This window comes from Callithrix jacchus, chromosome 14, assembly GCF_049354715.1.
Source record: "Callithrix jacchus isolate 240 chromosome 14, calJac240_pri, whole genome shotgun sequence".
NCBI classification, from domain to species: domain Eukaryota; kingdom Metazoa; phylum Chordata; class Mammalia; order Primates; family Cebidae; genus Callithrix; species Callithrix jacchus.
In genome coordinates this window covers 111,663,589-111,685,698 of record NC_133515.1, presented here as the reverse complement: position 1 = coordinate 111,685,698, position 22,110 = coordinate 111,663,589, and the positions used below count along the sequence as shown (strand labels likewise).

Genomic DNA, 22,110 nt, shown 5'->3' with positions numbered 1-22,110 from the left:
CACTAGAGCACTACCGCTATCTGGTTCCCAGGGAAATGCAGCTAAAACGGGGCCGAAGAAGGGGGCTGAGGAGAAGGCCCAGCTCTGGGCTCCCTGCCAGGGCCAGGGGCCAGGACCACCCCAAATATCACCCTGTATCACCCAGTAGCCCCAAGAGGCGTCCCCAGAGTGGGGCCCTCTCGTGCAGAGCACACGTGATTCTTGCAGGTCACAGTGGGAGATGCATCTCCAGAAGGTGGGAATTCTCCCACTACGGACAAACCAAGGTGAAAGGGAGGCGGGTCTTCAGAGAGGAGCAGCATCCTGTCCCTATGGCCCTTTGGACTTGGCAAAGAAAAGCCGAGACAGGGATGTGGTGACGGGAAGCCGGGGTGGGCCGCCTCCACTTGCCAGCCGCCCAGTGAGAGGGCCCATGTCAGCACCAAATCCTCCGTCCCCACTCCCAATCCCCAGGAACAGTTCCTGCTCCTGACCGCAGGAAAGAGACGGCGCATCCTGCTGTGACAGCGTCCTCTGCACACCGTGAGGTGTTTGCATAACGGTGTGGGGACCTTCTGTGAAGGGGCCCTCAGTGAGCCTCATGTGTCATTCATGAGGTGACCGCACAGTCTACTTTGGAACATATCTACATCTATTTCAGTCTATAAATCATGTTTTCATTACTTAAAATCAAACAGAAGTGACGCTACAAAAGGACATACCACCCTTATCCTGTGGTTTCATGCACCCCTGGCACCCTGCCACCAACCCCTGGAGGTGCTGTGCCTGGCTACAGAAGCTGCCATCATAGAGGGAAGGCTCAGTCAGTGAGCAGTGAGGGCAGATGGCCTGGGCTGGCCCCATGCCTCCAATGGGCTCTGCGGCCTGTGCCAGGGGCTCCTGCGGCAGCTGCCCCCCAGTGCAGAGAGGCTACTGCTGCCACTATCCACCTCTCCTGGGGGAAGGTGCATTGGGCTGGGCATATGGTACACTTCAGAGGCACAGAGCCCACTGTTCAGGACTGTTTGCACAGACCCCTGGGTCCCATCCTTGCGGGTAGGTAGGTCCGAGTCTGAGATGAACCTGTTCACCACAGCCCCAGGTTTTCTCATTATTTAACAGTGGTGTTGGCTAATTGTGTCCATTGACAGATGAAAGCTGCAGAGGTTACGTGATTGGTCCAGGATTAGAGAGCTAGTAAGAAGCAGAGGAAAATGCAGAGAGTCCAGGTTTTCCAACCACCAAACCTGGTGCCCTCTCCGCTGCCGGGACCCCCGTGAGGCCGCTGCCTCCCCAGCCTCCACTGCCCTGCTCCCACCATGCCCACCTGAGGAGGAAAGGCCTGGAAAAGAACTGGACCCTTTGACATTTAGCTTTGCTTTCTAATTTTTCAGTGCAGTCTGACAATGGGTCTCACTCATTCACAAATGCCTCCATGGGTGTGCTAAGTTTTCACATCCGGGGTGTGACAGAGGAAGCGAGACAGAGAAAGGGTAAGGGACGCGTTCCAGGTCACACACTGATCACTTCCAGGACGCTGCAGTGATGCAGACCCAGAGAAAGTGAACTGCTCAGCTGCCATGTTCTTTGTGAACATGCATAAAGAACCTTTATGCTGATAAAGGTTCCTCCTGCTGATTTATGACACCTCAGCACCCTTGTTCCCAAGAAAAACCCACTGTATCTTCCTAAATGTCACTGAGATGATGATTTCAACATAGTCAAATTAGCCGATTCAGTCTGTCACTATGTTCTGGGTAGCTATGATGTAGTAATATGGCTTATCACTCGGCCATGTTTCAGAAGAAGAGGGTGCCAGGACAACAGCTGTGTCCAGGCCTGCCGGAGGCTTCCAGTCGGCAGGCAACGAGACAGGAAACATGGAGGCAAATGCTCTGGCAGAAACCGCCTCACAGGGGCAGGGAGATGGGCTGGCACCCTGTGCGGCCAGGGTAGAGAGGGGCTTTCAGGAGGGAGTGGATATGCCATATTTCTTTCTTTGTTTTTTATTTTTTTGAGATGGAGTCTCATTCTGTCGCCCAGGCTAGAGTGCAGTGGTGCAATCTCAGCTCACTGCAACCTCTGTCTCCCAGGGTCAAGCGATTCTCCTGCCTCAGCCTCCCAAGTAGCTGGGACTACAGGTACCCGCCACCATACCCGGCTAATTTTTGTATTTCTAGTAGAGATGGGGTTTCACCATGTTGGCCAGGCTCATCTTGAGCTCCTGACCTCAAGTGATCTGCCTGCCTTGGCTTCCCAAAGTGCTGGAATAACAGGTGTGGGTCACTGTGCTGGCCCTTTTTAATTTTTTAAAATATTTTATTGTCTATACCGAATATCTGCAACATGATGCTATGAGATAGAGCAAAAAGGTCACTACATGAAGTGAATTCAGGTATCTATCCTATCACATAGCTACTCGTTTTCTTTTTTTGTGGCAAAAGCAGCTACAATCCAGTCATTTAGCAAAAATCCCAAATTGATACAAGATAATCAACAATAGCCTTGCTGCAGATGAGGGCTGGGCCTTCTCCGTCCTACACAGCTGCTACTTCCTATCCTCACACCTGCAATTCCCACTAACCATGGTTTTATTCTCCATCTCTGTATACTCAACTTGTTTTGTTGTTTAAACTCCATAGATGAGCTATCCTGTATTTTTTTTTTTCTTCTTTTTGAGATAGGGTCTAACTCTGTCACCCAGGCTGGAGAGCAGTGGCACAATCATGGCTCACTGCAGCCTCAGACTCCTGGATTCAAGTGCTCCTCCCCTCTCAGCCTCCCGCGTGGATGGACCACAGACACATGCCATCACACCCAGCTAATTTTTTAATTTTTCTTGTTTTTACTTTTTTTTTTTTTTTGGTAGAGACAGGGTCTTGTCATGTTGCCCAGACTCGTCTTGAACTCCTGGGCTCCAGCATCCACGTACCTTGACCTCCATTTTTAAGGGTGAAAAAGAGCTCCAATGTGTAGACAAGAGAGAGGGTGGGGAGTGGGCCAGAGCCACAGAAAGGCACGAAGGCAGAGGGATGTCACCTGGGAGCTATGGGAAGCTCGTATGCTGGCACCAGTCCCTGGAACTCAGACCTCCAGATCTAAATATCTGTGCTCACATCTGTCACAGCAGAGTACCTCAGATGGGAAGCACATGAGTCTACCTCACAGAGATGTCCCTCTCTAAGGTCCATTTCCACCTGGTTGTGCCATCCCTACTGCCTGCTCCTCACATGGGGTCCACCACACTCATAATCTAGGGAGGTCAGCCTGGGTTCCCTGGATTGCACTCCCCCACCATGCTCTAATGATCTCGGGCACCAGCAGGGTTCCTCTGGATCAGAGCCCACCCACCACACTCTGCTCTAATGATCTGGAGGTACCAGACTGGGCTCCCCTAAATCAGACTCGAGATGCCAGCTTGGGCTCCTGTGAATCAGAGCCCATGCCACCACACCCTAATGATCTCAGGGCACCAGCGTGTGTTACCCTGGATCACAGGTTCACCCACCATGCTCTAATTATCTCGGGTTCCAGCCTGGGCTCCCTTACATCAGAGTCCATCCACCATGCTCTAGTGATCTCGGGGCCTCAGCCTAGGTTTCCGTAGATCACAGGTCCATTCATCATGCTCTAATGATCTTGGGGTGCCGGCCTGGGCTCCCCTGCATCAGATTCTACCTATCATGCTCTTCTAATGACCTCGGGGTGCCAGCCTGAGCTCTCCTGGATCAAAGGTCAACCCACCATGCTGATGATCTCGGGGCACCAGCCTGGGTTTCCTTGGATCAGACTCCCCCCACCACGCTCTAATGATCTCAGGGTGCCAACCTGAGTTCCCCTGGATCAGAATCCACCCACCATGCTCTGATGATCTTAGGGTGCCAGCCTGAGTTCCCCTGGATCAGAGTCCACCCACCATGCTCTGATGATCTCGGGGTGCCAGCCTGAGTTCCCCTGGATCAGAGTCCACCCACCATGCTCTGATGATCTCGGTGCCAGCCTGAATTCCCCTGGATCAGAGTCCACCCACCATGCTCTGATGATCTCGGGGTGCCAGCCTGAGTTCCCCTGGATCAGAGTCCACCCACCATGCTCTGATGATCTTGGGGTGCCAGCTTGGGCTCCCCTGGATCAGAGTTTACCCACCAAGCTCTAATGATTTCAGGGCAGCAGCCTGGGCTCCCCTGGATCAGACTCCACCCACCACGTGCTAACAATCGCACCAGCCTGGACTCCCCAGATGATGGTTCCATGACCACTCTCTAATGATCTTGGGGCCCCAGCCTGGGATCCCCTGGATCAGAGGTCCTCAGATATTGATAAGGTTCCCCTCGGTGAATTCCTAAAGTTTAAGAGTGCAGAAATAAATTCCATTCTCGCTTTTCTATAGAAACCACAAAGTGCTCCACTCAATGCATATAACCTCAGCTAAATGCAGGAGTTAGTTTCACTCTGCAAACATGTTTTTCAAGCAAGTTGTAAAAGGCTGTTAAAAGACATAGAGAGCAGCAAGAGAAGAGGATGAAAGTTTTAAAAATGGCTTGCACCAGTACAAGGGATCAAGTTAGGACATGGTCACAGAGACACAGAAGGGGAGACAATGGAAGGTCCAGAGTGAAGGGGACACAGACCCAGACCACTGGTGCCCTCTGCTGATTGTGAGGCCACCACACAGTGTCATAAAGGACGGTGTGAGCAGAGGCAGGCACACACTCATGAAACAGTGTGAGAAGAGGCAGATGTACCCACCCAGGAGACAGTGTGAGCAGATATAGGTACACACACACTCATGAGACGGTGTGAGCAGAGACAGGTACGCACATAGGAGACAGTGTGAGCAGAGGCAGTGGCACACACTCATGAGAAGAGGCAGGTGCATGTACACTATGAGTTAGTGTGAGCAAGGTAGGTATGCACACACTCATGATACAGTGTGAGCAGAGGTAGGTACACACACAGGAAACAGTGAGCAGAGGCAGGCACACACACTCATGAGATGGTGAGAGCAGAGGCAGGCACATGTACACTGGAGACAGTGTGAGCAATGACAGGCACACAATCAGATGGTGTGAGCAGAGGCACATGCACACTCATGAAACTGTGTGAGCAGAGGCAGGCACATGTACACTCATGAGACGGTGTGAGCAGAGGCAGGCACGTGTACACTCATGAGACGATGTGAGCAGAGGCAGACGCACATAACATACCCTGATTCAGAAACAAACATTAGAAATTAAAGCAGCAAAGTTGGGTTTTTCTAATGTGTATCTGAAACACGTTTTTTTCCCAATGAACCTTAAGAAAACCTTAGGTGAAACGACTTGTAAATACAGGAAGTGAGATGCACAGAAAGGTCAAGGCCTGCTGGCAGCACGTTCCGAAGGGCACGGACATAGGGAGGGAGGTGACTAAAGTTCCCGGCAGCTCCAAAGGGAGAAATCACGAGAGGAATGTGTCACTCATGCTAATTCCCCGCGTGACCAGGCTTCTTCCAGGTGGCAACATCACAGCCTCTCGTGGCTCCAGGTCCAATTGAGAGCTGCATGTTGTGTTCTTATGTGCTGTGTGTGGAGGCCTGTGTCCTCCTAGGAGGCCAGCCGGCCACCCGCCACTGTCACCACCTCTATGTCGGACCCTTGATCTGCCCCACAGGCTGGTTACTGTGGAGATCTCTCGTTGCAGGTGTGTGCTGTCCCATCGAGACAGCTTCTAACCTGGGCACCATCCCTCATTTGCTCTCATGGGGATGCATTTTCCTTATAAAATTATCAGAAAGGAGAGTAAAAGTTCTTTTCTTAAACTTCATCCTCTATGTAGAAAACATTCCATAAGTTTATGTTACAACAACTCCCCCTTCCACAAATTTCAAGAATGGATTTTTCACAATCCTCACAGGTAATGAGTGAGACAGATCAACAGCAGTTATAAATCCCTAGCAGTAATCGATGGCAATCTGTCACTTGTTCCTTGCATGAATAGAGTTAAGCTAGAAGAGAGATACATGGTTTCATCTGAAAAAGTGTGAATTTTTAGGATACTTTAACCTCTTCTAAATTTTCTAGCATTTTCTAGATAGTGTGACGAGAATGTCACTCTGCAATGAGCCTTTGCCTGTGAGCGCCAGACCCTTCAGCTGCGCATGGGGAACGCAACACGTTGTTCCTGACCACTCTTCTCAAGAATAAGAGAACAGAGAAAGGGTTTCTCGCTTGCACTGAAGAAAACAAGCCGCGAGTTTGTCCGTTTGTGTGAATTTGTGATGTTCATAAAGCAGCCCTGCCGCAGACCACACTAACATCCCAGCGCGGGCTTTCTACACAAGGGTGCCGCCATGCCGCAGACTACACTAACATCCCAGCCCGCGGGCTCTGTGCACAAGGGTGCCGCCATGCCGCAGACTACACTAACAACCCAGCGCGCGGGCTCTGTGCACAAGGGTGCCGCCATGCCACAGACTAAACTAACATCCCAGCGCGCGGGCTCTGTGCACAAGGGTGCCGCCATGCCGCAGACTACACTGACATCCCAGCGCGCGGGCTCTGTGCACAAGGGTGCCGCCATGCCACAGACTAAACTAACATCCCAGCGCGCGGGCTCTGTGCACAAGGGTGCCGCCATGCCGCAGACTACACTAACATCCGAGCGCACGGGCTCTGTGCACAAGGGTGCCGCCATGCCGCAGACTACACTAACATCCCAGCGCGCGGGCTCTGTGCACAAGGGTGCCGCCATGCCGCAGACTACACTAACATCCGACAGACTACACTAACATCCCAGCGCGCGGGCTCTGTGCACAAGGGTGCCGCCATGCCACAGACTACACTAACATCCGAGCGCACGAGCTCTGTGCACAAGGGTGCCGCCATGCCGCAGACTACACTAACATCCCAGCGCGCGGGCTCTGTGCACAAGGGTGCCGCCATGCCACAGACTAAACTAACATCCCAGCGCGCGGGCTCTGTGCACAAGGGTGCCGCCATGCCGCAGACTACACTAACATCCCAGCGCGCGGGCTTTCTGAACAAGGGTGCCGCCATGCCGCAGACTACAGTAACATCCCAGCGCGCGGGCTCTGTGCACAAGGGTGCCGCCATGCCGCAGACTACACTGACATCCCAGCGCGCGGGCTCTGTGCACAAGGGTGCTGCCATGCTGCAGACTACACTAACATCCCAGCGCGCGGGCTTTCTGCACAAGGGTGCCGTCATGCCGCAGACTACACTAACATCCCAGCGCGCGGGCTTTCTGAACAAGGGTGCCGCCATGCCGCAGACTACACTGACATCCCAGCGCGCGGGCTCTGTGCACAAGGGTGCTGCCATGCTGCAGACTACACTAACATCCCAGCGCGCGGGCTTTCTGCACAAGGGTGCCGTCATGCCGCAGACTACAGTAACATCCCAGCGCGCGGGCTCTGTGCACAAGGGTGCCGCCATGCCGCAGACTACACTAACATCCCAGCGCGCGGGCTCTGTGCACAAGGGTGCCGCCATGCCGCAGACTAAACTAACATCCCAGCGCGCGGGCTCTGTGCACAAGGGTGCTGCCATGCCGCAGACTACACTAACATCCCAGCGCGCGGGCTCTGTGCACAAGGGTGCTGCCATGCCGCAGACTAAACTAACATCCCAGCGCGCGGGCTCTGTGCACAAGGGTGCTGCCATGCCGCAGACTACACTAACATCCCAGCGCGCGGGCTCTGTGCACAAGGGTGCCGCCATGCCGCAGACTAAACTAACATCCCAGCGCGCGGGCTCTGTGCACAAGGGTGCTGCCATGCCGCAGACTACACTAACATCCCAGCGCGCGGGCTCTGTGCACAAGGGTGCCGCCATGCCGCAGACTACACTAACATCCCAGCGCGCGGGCTCTGTGCACAAGGGTGCCGCCATGCCGCAGACTACACTAACATCCCAGCGCGCGGGCTCTGTGCACAAGGGTGCCGCCATGCCGCAGACTACACTAACATCCCAGCGCGCGGGCTCTGTGCACAAGGGTGCTGCCATGCCGCAGACTACACTAACGGGCAGATATCATGTGCTGCAAAAACAGACACAATGGAAACACGGCTGCTTTCCATGAAGAACAAGTAGCAAGATTCCTAAAGAAGAGCAGGGTGCTCCAAACGCATTATGCTTCCAGACACTCTCCCCAGAGGCCCTTTTTCCATGGCTCCTTTCTCCTTTCTGCCCATAAGATCCACATAAGGCCAGGTGTGGCAGCTCACACCTGTAATCCCAGTACTTTCGTAGGCTGAAGGGGACAGATCACTGGAGCTCAGGAGTTCAAGACCAGCCTGGGCAACACAGTGAGACCTCATTTCTACTAGAAATTTTTTTTAAAAATCAGCCAGACATGGTAGTGCATACCTGTGTTCCGAGCTACTCAAGAGGCTGAGGTCGGTGGATTGCTGGAGCCTAGGAGGCGGAGGATGCAGTGAGCCAAGATTGCACCACTGTACTCCAGCCTGGTGACAAGAGCCAAGAGTGAGACACTATCTCAAAAAGACAAAGATGCCTGGAAAAGGATTTTAGGACACCTGCGAAGAAGGAAAGAAGAGGGTGAATGCCTGCTGGAAGGAGCACGCTCCTAACAACTCACACCAGTTGGCTGTGGGACCTGCCCGCCCTCTCCACCTATGTTTCTGCTTCCCACACTGTCTGCCCCTGCCCCACGCTGGGTGTGTGCTGAAAGGCGTGTCTCAGAAGCCCTGAGTCTCTTCATTAAAAGATGCTACGGTTCACCAAAATATCATACACACTCATGGAAACAAAAAGAAGGAAGGGGCTACAACAGAGCAAGGACAAAGAAAGCATGTGGGAGCTCCAAGGACAGCCGACAGCAGGAGCTTCTCTGAAGGCACACCGTAGTCGACAGCACAATGGGAGCATGCGCCGCAGGCAGCTCCCACCCACCCCTGCGAGCAGGGTAAAAGCGCAACAGGAGAAAACGCAATTGGCAGACAGGATAAAGTGCAACTCTGATCTCTGCAGAGACTGGTTATAATGAAGTGACAATTTAAGCAATGCCGTCTAATCTAAGTTTGTGGTGCTTTTGGATGTAGTTCATATTTGCTTCATTGCAATGGGAAAGCCTAGTGACTTACAGGCAAGCTACATGTAAAAAGAAGAGAGCACAAGTGTGTTTGCAAAACACATGAAGTCTCTAAAACGTTTTCCCTGCACTGTGTTACACACAGCAAGCTTAGGTCTGTGACCCCAGGCTTTTCTGGAGGCACCTGAAGCAGGAGGGGCTGGTACCTTGTCCCAGGGGCATGACCGTTGCTGCAGAGGACCTGATTCAGAGGAGGTGCAGCACCACGTGCTTCAAAGGGCAAAGAGCCGGGCTGAGCGCACGCCAAGCAGCTGTGCTGCCCCTTCCTGGTGAGAGCAGGTGCTCGCAGCATTTCACACTGGAAAACAGCCTTCCATGAGGGACGGAAATCTCAGTTCTGCTTATGGCAGGAATAAAACAGAATTCTTGGAATTTCGACACAAATGTGGTGGAACAATTTTGTTTTTCTTCCTCGAGAGGCTGACAGATTAAGGAAGTATTTAACGGAAGAGCTACGCTGCCTTCAAAGACTGGCAGAAAGAGTCGGTCTCTGAAAGCCACGACTGGAAATCACGAGAGCCAGGGTAACCTGAAGGACGCAATCAACTTACAGCAGAAGAAGACCAAGAGTTCTTGGCAATTGTGTTCATTTTCTGTAGCCTAACGCAAAGCCCAGTGACAGTGGGGAGCAGCTGAAGGCGGTCCCTGCAGTCAGCCAGGAAGCAAGCCTGCACCCTACAACCCCAGGAGGCACATCAGGTGAGAGCCCTGACCCAGCGGCCTGGAGACCCCAGGCCAGTGCCTGCCGCTGAAGAGGTGTGTGCTGTTGGAAGCCACTGTGTGTGGGACTCTCCTATGCAGTGTAAAATGACTATGGAAGCAGGGGCCATGGTAACAAATGCCTGAAACGTGGGAGGAGCTCTGGATTCCAGCAGTGGGTAGAGGCTGGAAGATTTCTGAGGAGCCACAGAAAGAGCAGAGCTTGCTTGGAACATCCAGGAGGAAGGCGGGTGCCTGCTACAGGAGCAGAAAGGTGGTGCCCTGCCGCGCCATGGAGGCGCCTCCTGTCATGCTGCGGCTGGTCCTGCACTCAAGGGGTTTCCCGGAGAAGAGGGCAAACGGGCGAAGAGCTGTCTGACGGCAGAGTACCTCCAAGCCCAGCCTCTCCTGCAGCAAAGGTGCTGAAATGAAAAGCCTAACTGATATGGTTTGGGCCTGTGTCCCCACCCAAATCTCATCTCGAACTGTGATCCCCACATGTCAGGGGAGGAACCTTGTGGGAGATGACGGATCGTGGGGTGGATTTCCCCCGTGCTGTTCTCGTGACAGCGAGTGAGTTCTCAGGAGATCTGGTTGTTTAAGGTATGTGGCTGTTCCCACTCTGCCCTCTCTCTCCTGCTGGCTTTGAAGAAGGTCCCTGCTTCCTCTTCACCTCACACCGTGATTGTAAGTTTCCTAAGGCCTCCCAGTCAAGCTTCCTGTTAAGCCTACAGAACTGTGTGAGTCAATTAAACCTCTTCATAAATTACCCAGTCCCAGGTAGTTCTTCATAGCAGTGCGAGAATGGACTAATACCCCGACTGTCAGGAGCGTGTGCCCCTGAGAAAAGGCTGAGGATGGGCCACACCACATGTGGTTAGAGCCTAGGGAAGGTCAGGAGGTCACAGCACAGTCCTAGGAAAAGCCTTTGAAGAAGCCGAGGGAGCGCCTCACCCAGATGAGAGGGTGAAGGCTGAAGGTAACAGGTCAAGGGTGAAGAGACAGTCCCTTGGCCATCTGAGCAGGAGACTGAGGCAGAGAAGAGATCGCCTCTAAAAGGTCTGCAGTTAGGCTCTTGTCTGAGGAAGTGAAGCCCCAGGAAATCTACTGAAGACCCACCGATTCTTGAGAAATGTGTTTCCGCTGAGACACTGTCAGCTGGGCCAATCAGCACAGAGAGCAGACAAAATAAAAGAGACTGTCGGACCCCCAACCTCCCGCTGGCAGGAGGGAGGTGCACAGCCGCACCCAGCCACACACCACACTGCCCTCCAGGTGGAAGGCAGGGCCCCCAGAGGGCAGACACAGGGCGGCTATGAAATTAAAGCAGAAGGAGGGCTGGGCGCAGTGGCTCACATCTGTAAGCCCAGCATTTTGGGAGGCTCAGGCGGGCCGATCACCTGAGGTCAGGAGTTCAAGACCAGCCTGGCCAAAATGGAGAAACCCCGTCTATACTAAAAATACAAAAATTAGCCAGGCACTGTGCAGACACTTGTAATCTCAGCTACTCAGGAGACTGAGGCAGGAGAATGGCTTGAACCCAGGAGGCAGAGGTTGCAGTGAACCAAGATGGTACCACTGCACACCAGCCTGGATGATGAGTAAAACTCCACCTCTAAATAAATAACGTGGAAGGAAACATACACAGAATTTGATGAAAGCAGAGCCTAATCACAGAATTTTAGACCACGGCATCCTGGTGACCTGGCTGATACACCAGCCATGCGATCCCTACATAGTGATATTTTGAAGCCAGGGTAGGAGAGGGAAGATCAGATAGAACGCATTAAAAGTATCTAAAAAGTCATTCAGCCTGTGGGACGAATGATGGCGACACTCTAGAAACTGCATATCGAAAACCAAAAAGACTTTGTTCTGGCTTACACAGCAGAGAAAGATCCTATGAGATATCTCTCCACAGAGACAGAATTTAGAAAGTAGTTGCTGATGATGACAGAATGAGGAGAAATGGGGAAAGGGAGGCTCAGTTCAGCGACTGAGATGTCTGCACTGACACAGGCGCACGGCCCCAGAGCCCTGCGAGCCTGCACAGCCCAACGGCGGCAGGAAGAGGCCTATTGGACACAGCCCCAGCCCACAAGTGTGTGTGCACGGAACTGCTCTCACCAGAGGACTGGAAGACGGTCACCAAGACACTACGGGAAAGAAGCGAACCCTCCTGCTCCCCACAGCACAGTTTCCGCATCAGGACACCGGTGTCTGCCTCGTAAGAACCTCCGGCACCGTCCTCCCCTGACCGAGGGGTCAAAGGTCCTGGAACGGCTGATTCCAGCCTCAATTCTTAGAATCTTAAGATCCCAGTAATTTCTGCAAACATCTCACAACAGCACAGCTTATCGGTGTATGCAACACCCTCATTAATGGTTAAATCTTTTAAGTCATGGGTCAACCCATTAGCAATACAAAACCAGTCTCACAAATTACCTCCGGTTACCAAATTACCTTAGAAAAGCCGCACTTACTTCTATTGTAGCAGGTCGCCAGCACGCCTCTGTCTGCAGGACTCGCACTGATGTGCCAGATTTCACCCGCTTGATGGAGGAGGACTTTTTTATTTATCATGTTATTTTCATCGTCAAAGTCTATGATGTGGATCTACAAACACAAGGAAAGAGCACATCAGTATCTCAGACACGCTCCGCAGTGCCTACATTCACATCACGATCACCAAGAAGAATCACATGCCCATTTCATGACAGACACAGCTTCAATTAACTTATTATGCCAACAGCATGGACTCCTGTCATTTAATTCTTACTGGACTCCTCTCCAAAGGTAAGATAGGAAAATCCCTGCGGAGCATTTTTTATTGCAAGCTGCGGAAGACTGCCCTCTGCTCATATCCAGTCTTAAAGAAATGAGGCTCCAAACGCTGTGTCCCCAAGTGGCTCTAAGACTGAGCCTGTGCTGGTGCCAAGGCCAGAGCTGCCCAGGGCTGTCCATGTCGGCAAGGTCCTCCCAGCCTGCTACAAGGCTTCCGGGGAGGGCAGGGGCAGCAGGGTGCGGCTGCTGGGGAGGGCAGGGCAAGGCTGCCTAATTAGGTCTGGGGCTGACCCTGCCTGGCCCACTCTATCTGTATGGGCAGAACTCAACCCATGCATCAGACATGAGTAGGGCGGGCGAGGGTGCGAAGGGGGTGTATGCTCACATACTTCCATCTTCTTTTGAAAACCAAGTCCCACAGCCACTGGTACCTATCATCTTATGATATTAATTAGTATAACATTTTAGCCACTGCATAAAAAAGTTAAATATACTGTCTCCCTGCTTTCCAGGATAATTTCGAGAGGAATTAAAATGATTTCACATTTAATTTCTTACCAATACCTGAGTCAATGAGAAAGCATAAATCCCTTTAAATGTGTACTAAGAAAATACTCATGGATCTGCACAAAAGGTTTATATCCAAGTGCGTTTACTATTGCAACAACTATTGTGATAAACAATTAGAAGTCACCCAAATGTTTGGTCATAAGAAACGATTCAAATAAACTGCAAGTACTTCACGGTAACGTGTCATCACGAGGCCGCTCAGCGTACTTCACGGTAACGTGTCATCGCCAGGCCACTCAGTGTACTTGACGGTAACGTGTCATCACGAGGCCGCTCAGCGTACTTCACGGTAACGTGTCATCGCCAGGCCGCTCAGCGCACTTCACGGTAACGTGTCATCGCCAGGCCGCTCAGCGCACTTCACGGTAACGTGTCATCACGAGGCCGCTCAGCGTACTTCACGGTAACGTGTCATCGCCAGGCCGCTCAGCGCACTTCACGGTAACGTGTCATCGCCAGGCCGCTCAGCGCACTTCACGGTAACGTGTCATCACGAGGCCGCTCAGCGCACTTCACGGTTATCACCAGGCCGCTCAGCATACCTGACAGTAACATGTTATCACGAGGCCGCTCAGCGTACTTGACGGTAACGTGTTATCACCAGGCCGCTCAGCATACCTGACAGTAACATGTTATCACGAGGCCGCTCAGCCCACTTCATGGTAACGTGTCATCACGAGGCCGCTCAGCGTACTTCACGGTAACGTGTTATCACCTGGCCGCTCAGCGTACCTGACAGTAACATGTTATCACGAGGCCGCTCAGCGTACTTGACGGTAACGTGTCAGCGCCAGGCCGCTCAGCGCACTTCACGGTAACGTGTCATCGCCAGGCCGCTCAGCGCATTTCACGGTAACGTGTCATCGCCAGGCCGCTCAGCGTACTTCACGGTAACGTGTCATCGCCAGGCCGCTCAGCGTACTTCACGGTAACGTGTCATCGCCAGGCCGCTCAGCGTACTTCACGGTAACGTGTCATCGCCAGGCCGCTCAGCGTACTTGACGGTAACGTGTCATCGCCAGGCCGCTCAGCGTACTTGACGGTAACGTGTCATCGCCAGGCCGCTCAGCGTACTTCACGGTAACGTGTCATCGCCAGGCCGCTCAGCGTACTTCACGGTAACGTGTCATCGCCAGGCCGCTCAGCGCACTTCACGGTAACGTGTCATCGCCAGGCCGCTCAGCGCACTTCACGGTAACGTGTCATCGCCAGGCTGCTCAGCGCACTTCACGGTAACGTGTCATCACCAGGCCGCTCAGCGCACTTGACGGTAACGTGTCATCACCAGGCCGCTCAGCGCACTTGACGGTAACGTGTCATCGCCAGGCCGCTCAGCGTACTTCACGGTAACGTGTCATCACCAGGCCGCTCAGCGCACTTGACGGTAACGTGTTATCACCAGGCCGCTCAGCGTACTTGACGGTAACGTGTCATCACCAGGCCGCTCAGCGCACTTGACGGTAACGTGTCATCGCCAGGCCGCTCAGCGCACTTCACGGTAACGTGTCATCACGAGGCCGCTCAGCATACCTGACGGTAACATGTTATCACGAGGCCGCTCAGCATACCTGACAGTAACATGTTATCATGAGGCCGCTCAGTGTACTTGACCGTAACGTGTTATCACCTGGCCACTCAGCGTACCTGACAGTAACATGTTATCACGAGGCCGCTCAGCATACTTGACGGTAACGTGTTATCACCTGGCCGCTCAGCGTACCTGACAGTAACATGTTATCACGAGGCCGCTCAGCGTACTTGACAGTAACGTGTTATCACCTGGCCGCTCAGCGTACCTGACAGTAACATGTTATCACGAGGCCGCTCAGTGTACTGGAGAATACTTAGTGGCATGGAACAACGTCTGTAACACACATTTCAGGAGAAGAGAATGTATGAAAAAAATAAGGCAGAAAGCAATGAAAGAAACCGTGTGAATGCTACACCCTTCTTTTGTTTGTTTGTTTTAAAAAAGTATGCCTGTCCAAAAAAGAGAACTGGCAGGTACGTGAGCAGTGCCAAAATGCAGGGATTAGCAGTGGTTTTCCTTTACTTCTTTGTGCCTTATTTGTATTTCTAACATTTTTTGCCTAATTAGGTCTGGGAATGACTGTGCCTGGCCCACTCTGCAATACTTTTGCAATAAAAACAAACATTAAATGCTGTTTTTAAACTGTCCCCAGGATACCCAGCAGCACCTACGCATCATCCATGCCTCAGATGGCCCTTTCATTACTTCAACTGCTCTTCCAAGGATCTGATACGGTTTGTGTCCCGTCCAAATCTCACGTCAAACTGTAATCCCAGGGTCGGACGCGGGGCGTGGTGGGAGGTTCTGGCTTACGAGGTAGAGAAACAGATCCTATGAGACACCTTTACTGTGGGTGATGGGAGATGGGCCTTCACCAATGGGTTAGCACCATCCCCACTTGGTAATGTCCTCATGACAGTCAGCTCTCCTGAGACCAGGTCATTCAAAAGTGAGCGGCACCCTTCTCCCCGCTTGCTCCTGCTTCCGCCACACGATGTGCCTGCTCCCTCTTCAGCTTCGGCCATGATCGGAAGCTTCCTGAGGCCTCCCCAGAAGCAGATGTTGCTGTTTCCTGTACAGCTGCAGAACTGTGAGCCAATCAAACCTCTGCTCTTTATATATTACCCAGTCTCAGTTATTTCTTAACAGCAGTGTGAGAACAAACTAACACAAGGTCCCCCTGAGGAGTCATTCTGGACTTGCTCAGAGGGGAGTTCATACTCAGCCACTGCACAGAGCCTGGGAGCTGAACCGCGGTCTCCCAGGAGTGCGGCAGTGCCGCCAGCACCCGGGCCTGGGGCCAAGGAAAAGCCAGATGTGGCTGGCCTGCCCGATGCAGAGCAGGGGCCCAGTGGGCACACCCGCCTGCGCTTTCCAATCAGGGCCCGTGGAGGTTTTCACAGCAGGTTCAAAACCATTCCCAGTGAACAGCTTCCAATTACAAACCACACATCTAAGAACCAGGGAAACGAACATAGCATTTGTTTCTATACATGAACGTTTATTGCATGCTTTTTCCTTTTCATGCCCAAGGAAAGTTTACCTATAAACAGATTTTCCCTCTGTGGACCTGGTACACATTTTGTATTATTAATTAATTATTAAGTAATTACTAAGTGATATCGAGAAAAATATTTGGTAGAAATACATATGTCCTATGACCCCACATCACTACAATTGGGGATGGGCCCTAGAAACCCCCAAGAAAAGGCAAGGGCAAGAATTTTCACAGCAGATATATTTATAATAGCCGAAAGCAGCAAACATCTCAGATGTTCATCAGCAATGGGCAGGCCGGGCGCCGTGGTTCACACCTGTAATCCCAGCACTTTGGGAGGCCAAGGTGGGCAGATCACTTGAGGTCAGGAGTTTGACACCAGCCTGGCCAATGTGGCGAAACCCTGTCTCTACTAAAAATATAAAAATTAGTCCCAGCTACTCAGAAGGCTGAGGCAGGAGAATCACTTGAACTCAGGAGGTGGGGGTTGCAGTGAGCCAAGGTCACACCACTGCATTCCAGGTTGGGAAACAGACTGGGACTCTGTCTCAAAAAAATAAAATAAAATAATAAAACACAACCGAATGGGTAAATCAGTTGTGGTATATTCACAAATGCAATTCTCCTGGTAATGACAAGTGACAACACACGCACAGACAGCGCTGAGTGAGAACAATCAGACACAAGGAGGAGCACCTTGTGTGATGACCTGAGGCAGAACCAATGGGGTAACAACAGAGACCATCACCGCAGGCCTGCAGCTGGCCCAGACTCCAAGAATCGGAGGGGACCGCTAGGGGGCTCTCCACGGCTGTGGCACAGGTGCAAGTGGCTGTGGGTGGGTGTGCATGCAGGGGTGCACCTGTGTGTGGGAGCATTGGTGTGGCCTATGCATGTGCGTGGGTGTATGGGAGCATGGGTACGTGGCCCATGTCTATATGTGCGTGAGTGTGGCTATGGGGGAGGTGCACGTGTGTGGGGGGGGAGGTGCACGTGTGTGGGGGTGGATGTGGGCAGGTGCAGGTGTGTGTGTGTAAGGGAGTGTGTGGGGGTCTGTGGGCACATGGGTATGGGAGGTGGACATGGGTGTGAATGCATGTGTGTGCAAGTGTGGGTGTGGGGCAGGTGCAGGTGTGTGCAAGGGTGTAGGTGCATGGCTGTGTGGGTGTGTGGGAGTAAGTGGGTGTGGGGAATTGGTGCATGCATGTATAAAGATGCCCCCAGTTGTACATTCTAAATGTGTGCACTTGGATGCATGGTAAGCTACAGTCATACCTTACAGTCAGAAATCCATTTGAGTAAAAACCAGTCACAAATACAGAAAGAAAATTCATTCTTTATTATAACTAATGGCTTAAAATTTTTAAATGAGAATTTCACGATATCAGTTAATATTTATTATATTAGCCAACTTTTTCAAAGTGGTGGCAGCCAGTACAGGGCGGGGGTGTTAGAACTGGTCCACATTATCATTTGTCCAATTCTTCTAGCAGGTTGTCATATGTAAATAAGAACTACATAAATGTTGAAACTAAAACAATAATTTGATTTTGTGAAATATGCCCCAAAGAATAAATGTACAGAAAAAGTATATTATGAAAAGCGACATAGCTTTAAAAGTTATGATGATTAACAGCAATTATTAACACCAAAAATGTTACCAGAGTAGTACACTTTAAAAGCAGGCTATAAAATGTCACGTGATTATGTAACACCATCACAGGTGAGCAGACCACAGGTGATCTAGAAAATCAGAAACAATTTTTATGTTGCTAGGGAATTTTTTGCCTCAGTATTTTTCACATGTCCTACTTATCAGGAAATCCATTAGCACTGAAAAAAAGGATGCACTTAAATGTACCTCTTTGCAAATCTGCTCCTCCGGAACGCACCGCGACATCAGGCACAGCGCCCACACTGGCCCCTCGGCCTGGCTCCAGGCCCCAGCAGACCCTATCTCCTGTCTCCTGCCTCCCCACAGGCTCACCTCCACCTGGGCCCACCTTTCTCCCCATCAAGCAGTTTTCGTTCTTGTGAAGACACAAGGCACAGCTTTCCAGTGAGACTCCACTCCTGGCTGCATGCATCTCCTCTAAGTTCCCCTCCTCCAGCCAGCAAGCACGCAGAGGGCAGAGACAGGACCCCATCCTCCTCAACGTCTCCTGACCTGGGACACTGCAACAGAAATGGTCTTTAACCTTTGTTTCTGAGCGTAACAAGTCTGGAGACTTTCCCACGTACCCTTATTTTATGGATGATTCGTAGAGTAGTGCAAAGTACACATCTCCACGAGCTGCTTTAACATGGGATATTCAAAGCGGAGGCCACCAACCACAGTCAGCAAAAGTCACAGAGCAGTCAGTGGCTGAACTCTCATTGCGCCAGGCACGATGCTAAGTATTCGGTACCCTTTAGTGCCTAACCCTTGAAACAGCCCGGTGATATATTACCATTAACCACAGTTCACAGGTGAAAAGACCGAGGCTTGAAGAGCGGAGGTGCCTGGGCTCCTTCGGTCACACGTGGCAGAGCCAGGCCTACAGGAGCCCCGGGTCCTGGTGAGCTCTGCAGCCCCACCACCCACCCTATGGATTTGCTCTGCAGGGCGACAGCAAGCCAGAGTGACAGGCAGCTCCCAGCTGGAAGGAAGAGCCAGGACCTCCACTCTCTGTTCTCAGGGCATCACTCTACACCCAGCTCGCCTGAAAGTATGAACAACTGTTTGGGCCGGGCGGGGTGGCTCACGCCTGTAATCCCAGCACTTTGGGAGGCTGAAGCGGGTGGACAACGAGGTCAAGAGATCGAGACCATCCTGGTCAACATGGTGAAACCCCGTCTCTACTAAAAATACAAAAAATTAGCTGGGCATGGTGGCGCGTGCCTGTAATCCCAGCTACTCAGGAGGCTGAGGCAGGAGAATTGCCTGAACCCAGGAGGCGGAGGTTGCAGTGAGCCGAGATTGCGCCATTGCACTCCAGCCTGGGTAACAAGAGTGAAACTCCGTCTCAAAAAAAAAAAAAAAACTGTTTTGTTGAATAAACATATGCAGGTACAGACCAGCTCCAAACACAAGCAGCACGAGACAGAAACACCATGACTAAGGGGAATGCAAAAGATTACCAGAGGCCAAAGAAAGACCTGTTGACACCATCTAGGCAGGTCCGGAAAGATGCTGCCCTGTGAGCAGAGCCGAAATGTTACTTTCAACTTTTCACACCACATTGGAGTCTTTTAATGTGTTAATCGTTTACAATGAAGATCAAACTCAGACGTTTTGAATCATCATAAAAATTTTAAAGTTGATTTTACCAGTGCTGGGCTAAGGCCATAGCTGACACTATAAGGATTTAGAATAAAGAGTTATAACAGTTTATTAGGAAGTCCGTAAAGATGAGCTTAACCACCTCTCCCTCCTTTCCTGGAAGAATCAGGCTTGGAGAGAAATGCGGTGTGGCCATGGGCCAGGGCCAGGCTGCTGAGTACAGAGCTGAGGCTGCCGCGCCGTCCATTTCACCTGCGCTTCAAACTGAAACTTTAAAAATTCTAGAGAACTGGAGAAAAAAAAGGGGGGGATGGGGAGCCCAGCATGGTGGCTCACACCTGTGATTCCAGCACTGCGGGAAGCTGAAGCGGGAGGATGGCTTGAGCCCAGGAGTTCAAGACCAGCCTGGGCAACATGACAAGATCCCATCTCTACAGAAAAAATAAAAAATACCACACACAACTAAGACTGGAAATTTAAAAATCAAGAGCCGCCCTCCTAGGGAAAGTGAAAGATCCAATGGCTTCCCCACAGGCAGGAGATTCCCTCGGCCACTGATGGCAAACCTCCCCACTTCTCACCCTGGATGGCCGCCAGGCAGACAACAGGAGATGCCTTCCCTGCCACGTTATCCGTTACTAAACCCACCTGCTCAATGGCAATCTCTTAGGAGTTACGTAGAATACAGCCTGGGACCAGATCTGGACAAGATAAGCCATGGCCCAAACCGCTGGTTTCTTTACTCTGCTACAGCAAGCGACTCTGAAAGCACAGTTTCTACTGCAGTCGGCCTCACGCTTCTGCTCGGTGCTGACATGAAAGCGATCTGCCCATCAGGAGACCTGGTTTCTCATTTGGATTCTGCCATTCCTGACTGTGTGACCTTGGGCAAGTCACCAGCTCTTTCTGGGCTCTCTGTACATTTGGGCTCTTCTCAGCATTTGTACATTTAGACTATTTCTAAGATCCCTTTGTTCTAACAGAAACACATACTGGTCCTTTAGCTAAGAAGGTAAACAGGAAATAACAGAGTAATTAAGTGTGTTACAGATTTTCCAATGCTTATGAGTCCCACACAATAACCACTACTTCCACAAACATGTTACTACTTCTCTCTTAGGCAATTAAAGCCCAGGGTATTAATAGTCCTTGCCCATGAAGCCCAAAAAGTACACTTAGCAGTAGGGGAGAAAAAAGACTCCCCGTTACAGGAACTCCCTGTGCCCCAGAAGCATGCTTCTCAGAACTGCGCAGAAGGTAAGACAGGCTGTGCAGCGTGTGGTCAGGGCTGCGGGGGAGGCTGGAACCTAACAGGGTCACTGGAATGCCACTGGCTGTCTCTGGTAGCAGAGAACAGGGTGGAAGTGCCGGCTCTTCCTTCCAGTCGAGAGCTGCCTCTCACTCTAAAATTCAGAAAGACATAAGTAGAACTCTGTAAAAAAAAAAAAAAAAAAAATTCTTGGGGCATAATCAATACAGTGAGACCAGGCTGGGTGTGGCTCACACCTGTATTCCCAGCACTTTCGGAGGCCGAGGCAGGTGGATCACCTGAGGTCAGAAGTTCAAGACCAGCCTGGACAACATGGTGAAACACCTAACAAAATACAAAAATTATGCAAGCATGGTGGTGCATGCCCCGCTACTCGGGAGGCTGACACAGGAGAATCACTTGAACCTGAGAGGCAGAGGTTACAGTGAGCTGAGATCACGCTGCTGCACTATATGTATACACATAGTGAGACCAAAATTCTCAGAAAGCGAAGTGGAGCACAATTCATAGAGGAAAATCTGAACGTGCACAGCGGGAGGTGGCGCTGTGGCATGTTTCTGTTTCTCTTGACAGGGATGCACAAAGACAAGGGCATGCAGCCCTGTGGCACCAAGTTTATCTTTTCCTAGATTACTGCGGTGCACACAGAGGGGAATGGGGCACTGTGGCACCATGTTCACCTTTCCCTTGATTCCTATTGGTACAGAAGTCCAATGAAAACCACCATCACCAACGTGCCCAAGAAGTGCTTTAAGGAAACCCCTATGAAACAGCTGACTGGGGAAACCCTATGATCCAGAGTCCACACGCACTTCTCCCAGCATGCTTTGTTCACCCAAAGCAGTGACAGACACCCTGCCCCCTCACACCCCACAAACCGAGCACAGGCAAGCACAGCGCAAGCCCACCCATGCGAGAGGGCCGCCACTCGGGAGCTGGCCCAAGGGCGGCAGCACGGCCCGCGGGAGGTTCTGGGTGTTGACTCCTTGTGATGCCGGTGGGACAAACGAAACTGGCCACGGGTTTTGACGCAATGCTCCCTGATATGTGCACCCGGGAATCTGATGGAATTTGTAGCAAAATCCCAGAGCTGGACGGCCAGACGTGGGGTTTCTGGATATCGTGACTTCTCTAGACAGAAACGAACCTGATGTTAGTCTGAAAGGTAATGGACGCCCAACAGGACATCACAAGATTTACCTGTGAAAAGTGAGTATGTTTGCTACCGCGGAACTAACTGCTGCAAAAGTCTGCATCCATCCAACAACCTGCTCAGCGCCAGGCATTGAAAGGACACAGCAGTGAATGGCGCTCGGCCTCACGGTACGTGTCAGGGATGGCAAGGTGTCGAGGACCTCGGAGAAAAACAAATGCAAAACAGAAGCAACAGGATCCTCTAATGT

The 22,110-nt window shown here is 51.7% G+C and overlaps 1 protein-coding gene across 3 annotated transcripts in view; it reads right to left on the bottom strand.

Moving 5' to 3' along the window:
- Nucleotides 1-22,110, bottom strand: part of EIPR1 (EARP complex and GARP complex interacting protein 1) — a 184,431-nt gene that overhangs the window by 142,577 nt on the left and 19,744 nt on the right. For all 3 annotated transcript variants that reach the window (XR_013526784.1, XM_078350020.1, XM_078350022.1), the window contains exon 3: nt 12,276-12,408. Coding sequence is in view for 1 of the 3 variants with exons in the window: in XM_078350020.1 (XP_078206146.1) it covers nt 12,276-12,408 (133 nt within the window). In the remaining 2 variants the exon portion in view is untranslated. The remainder of the gene's footprint in view (nt 1-12,275; nt 12,409-22,110) is intronic.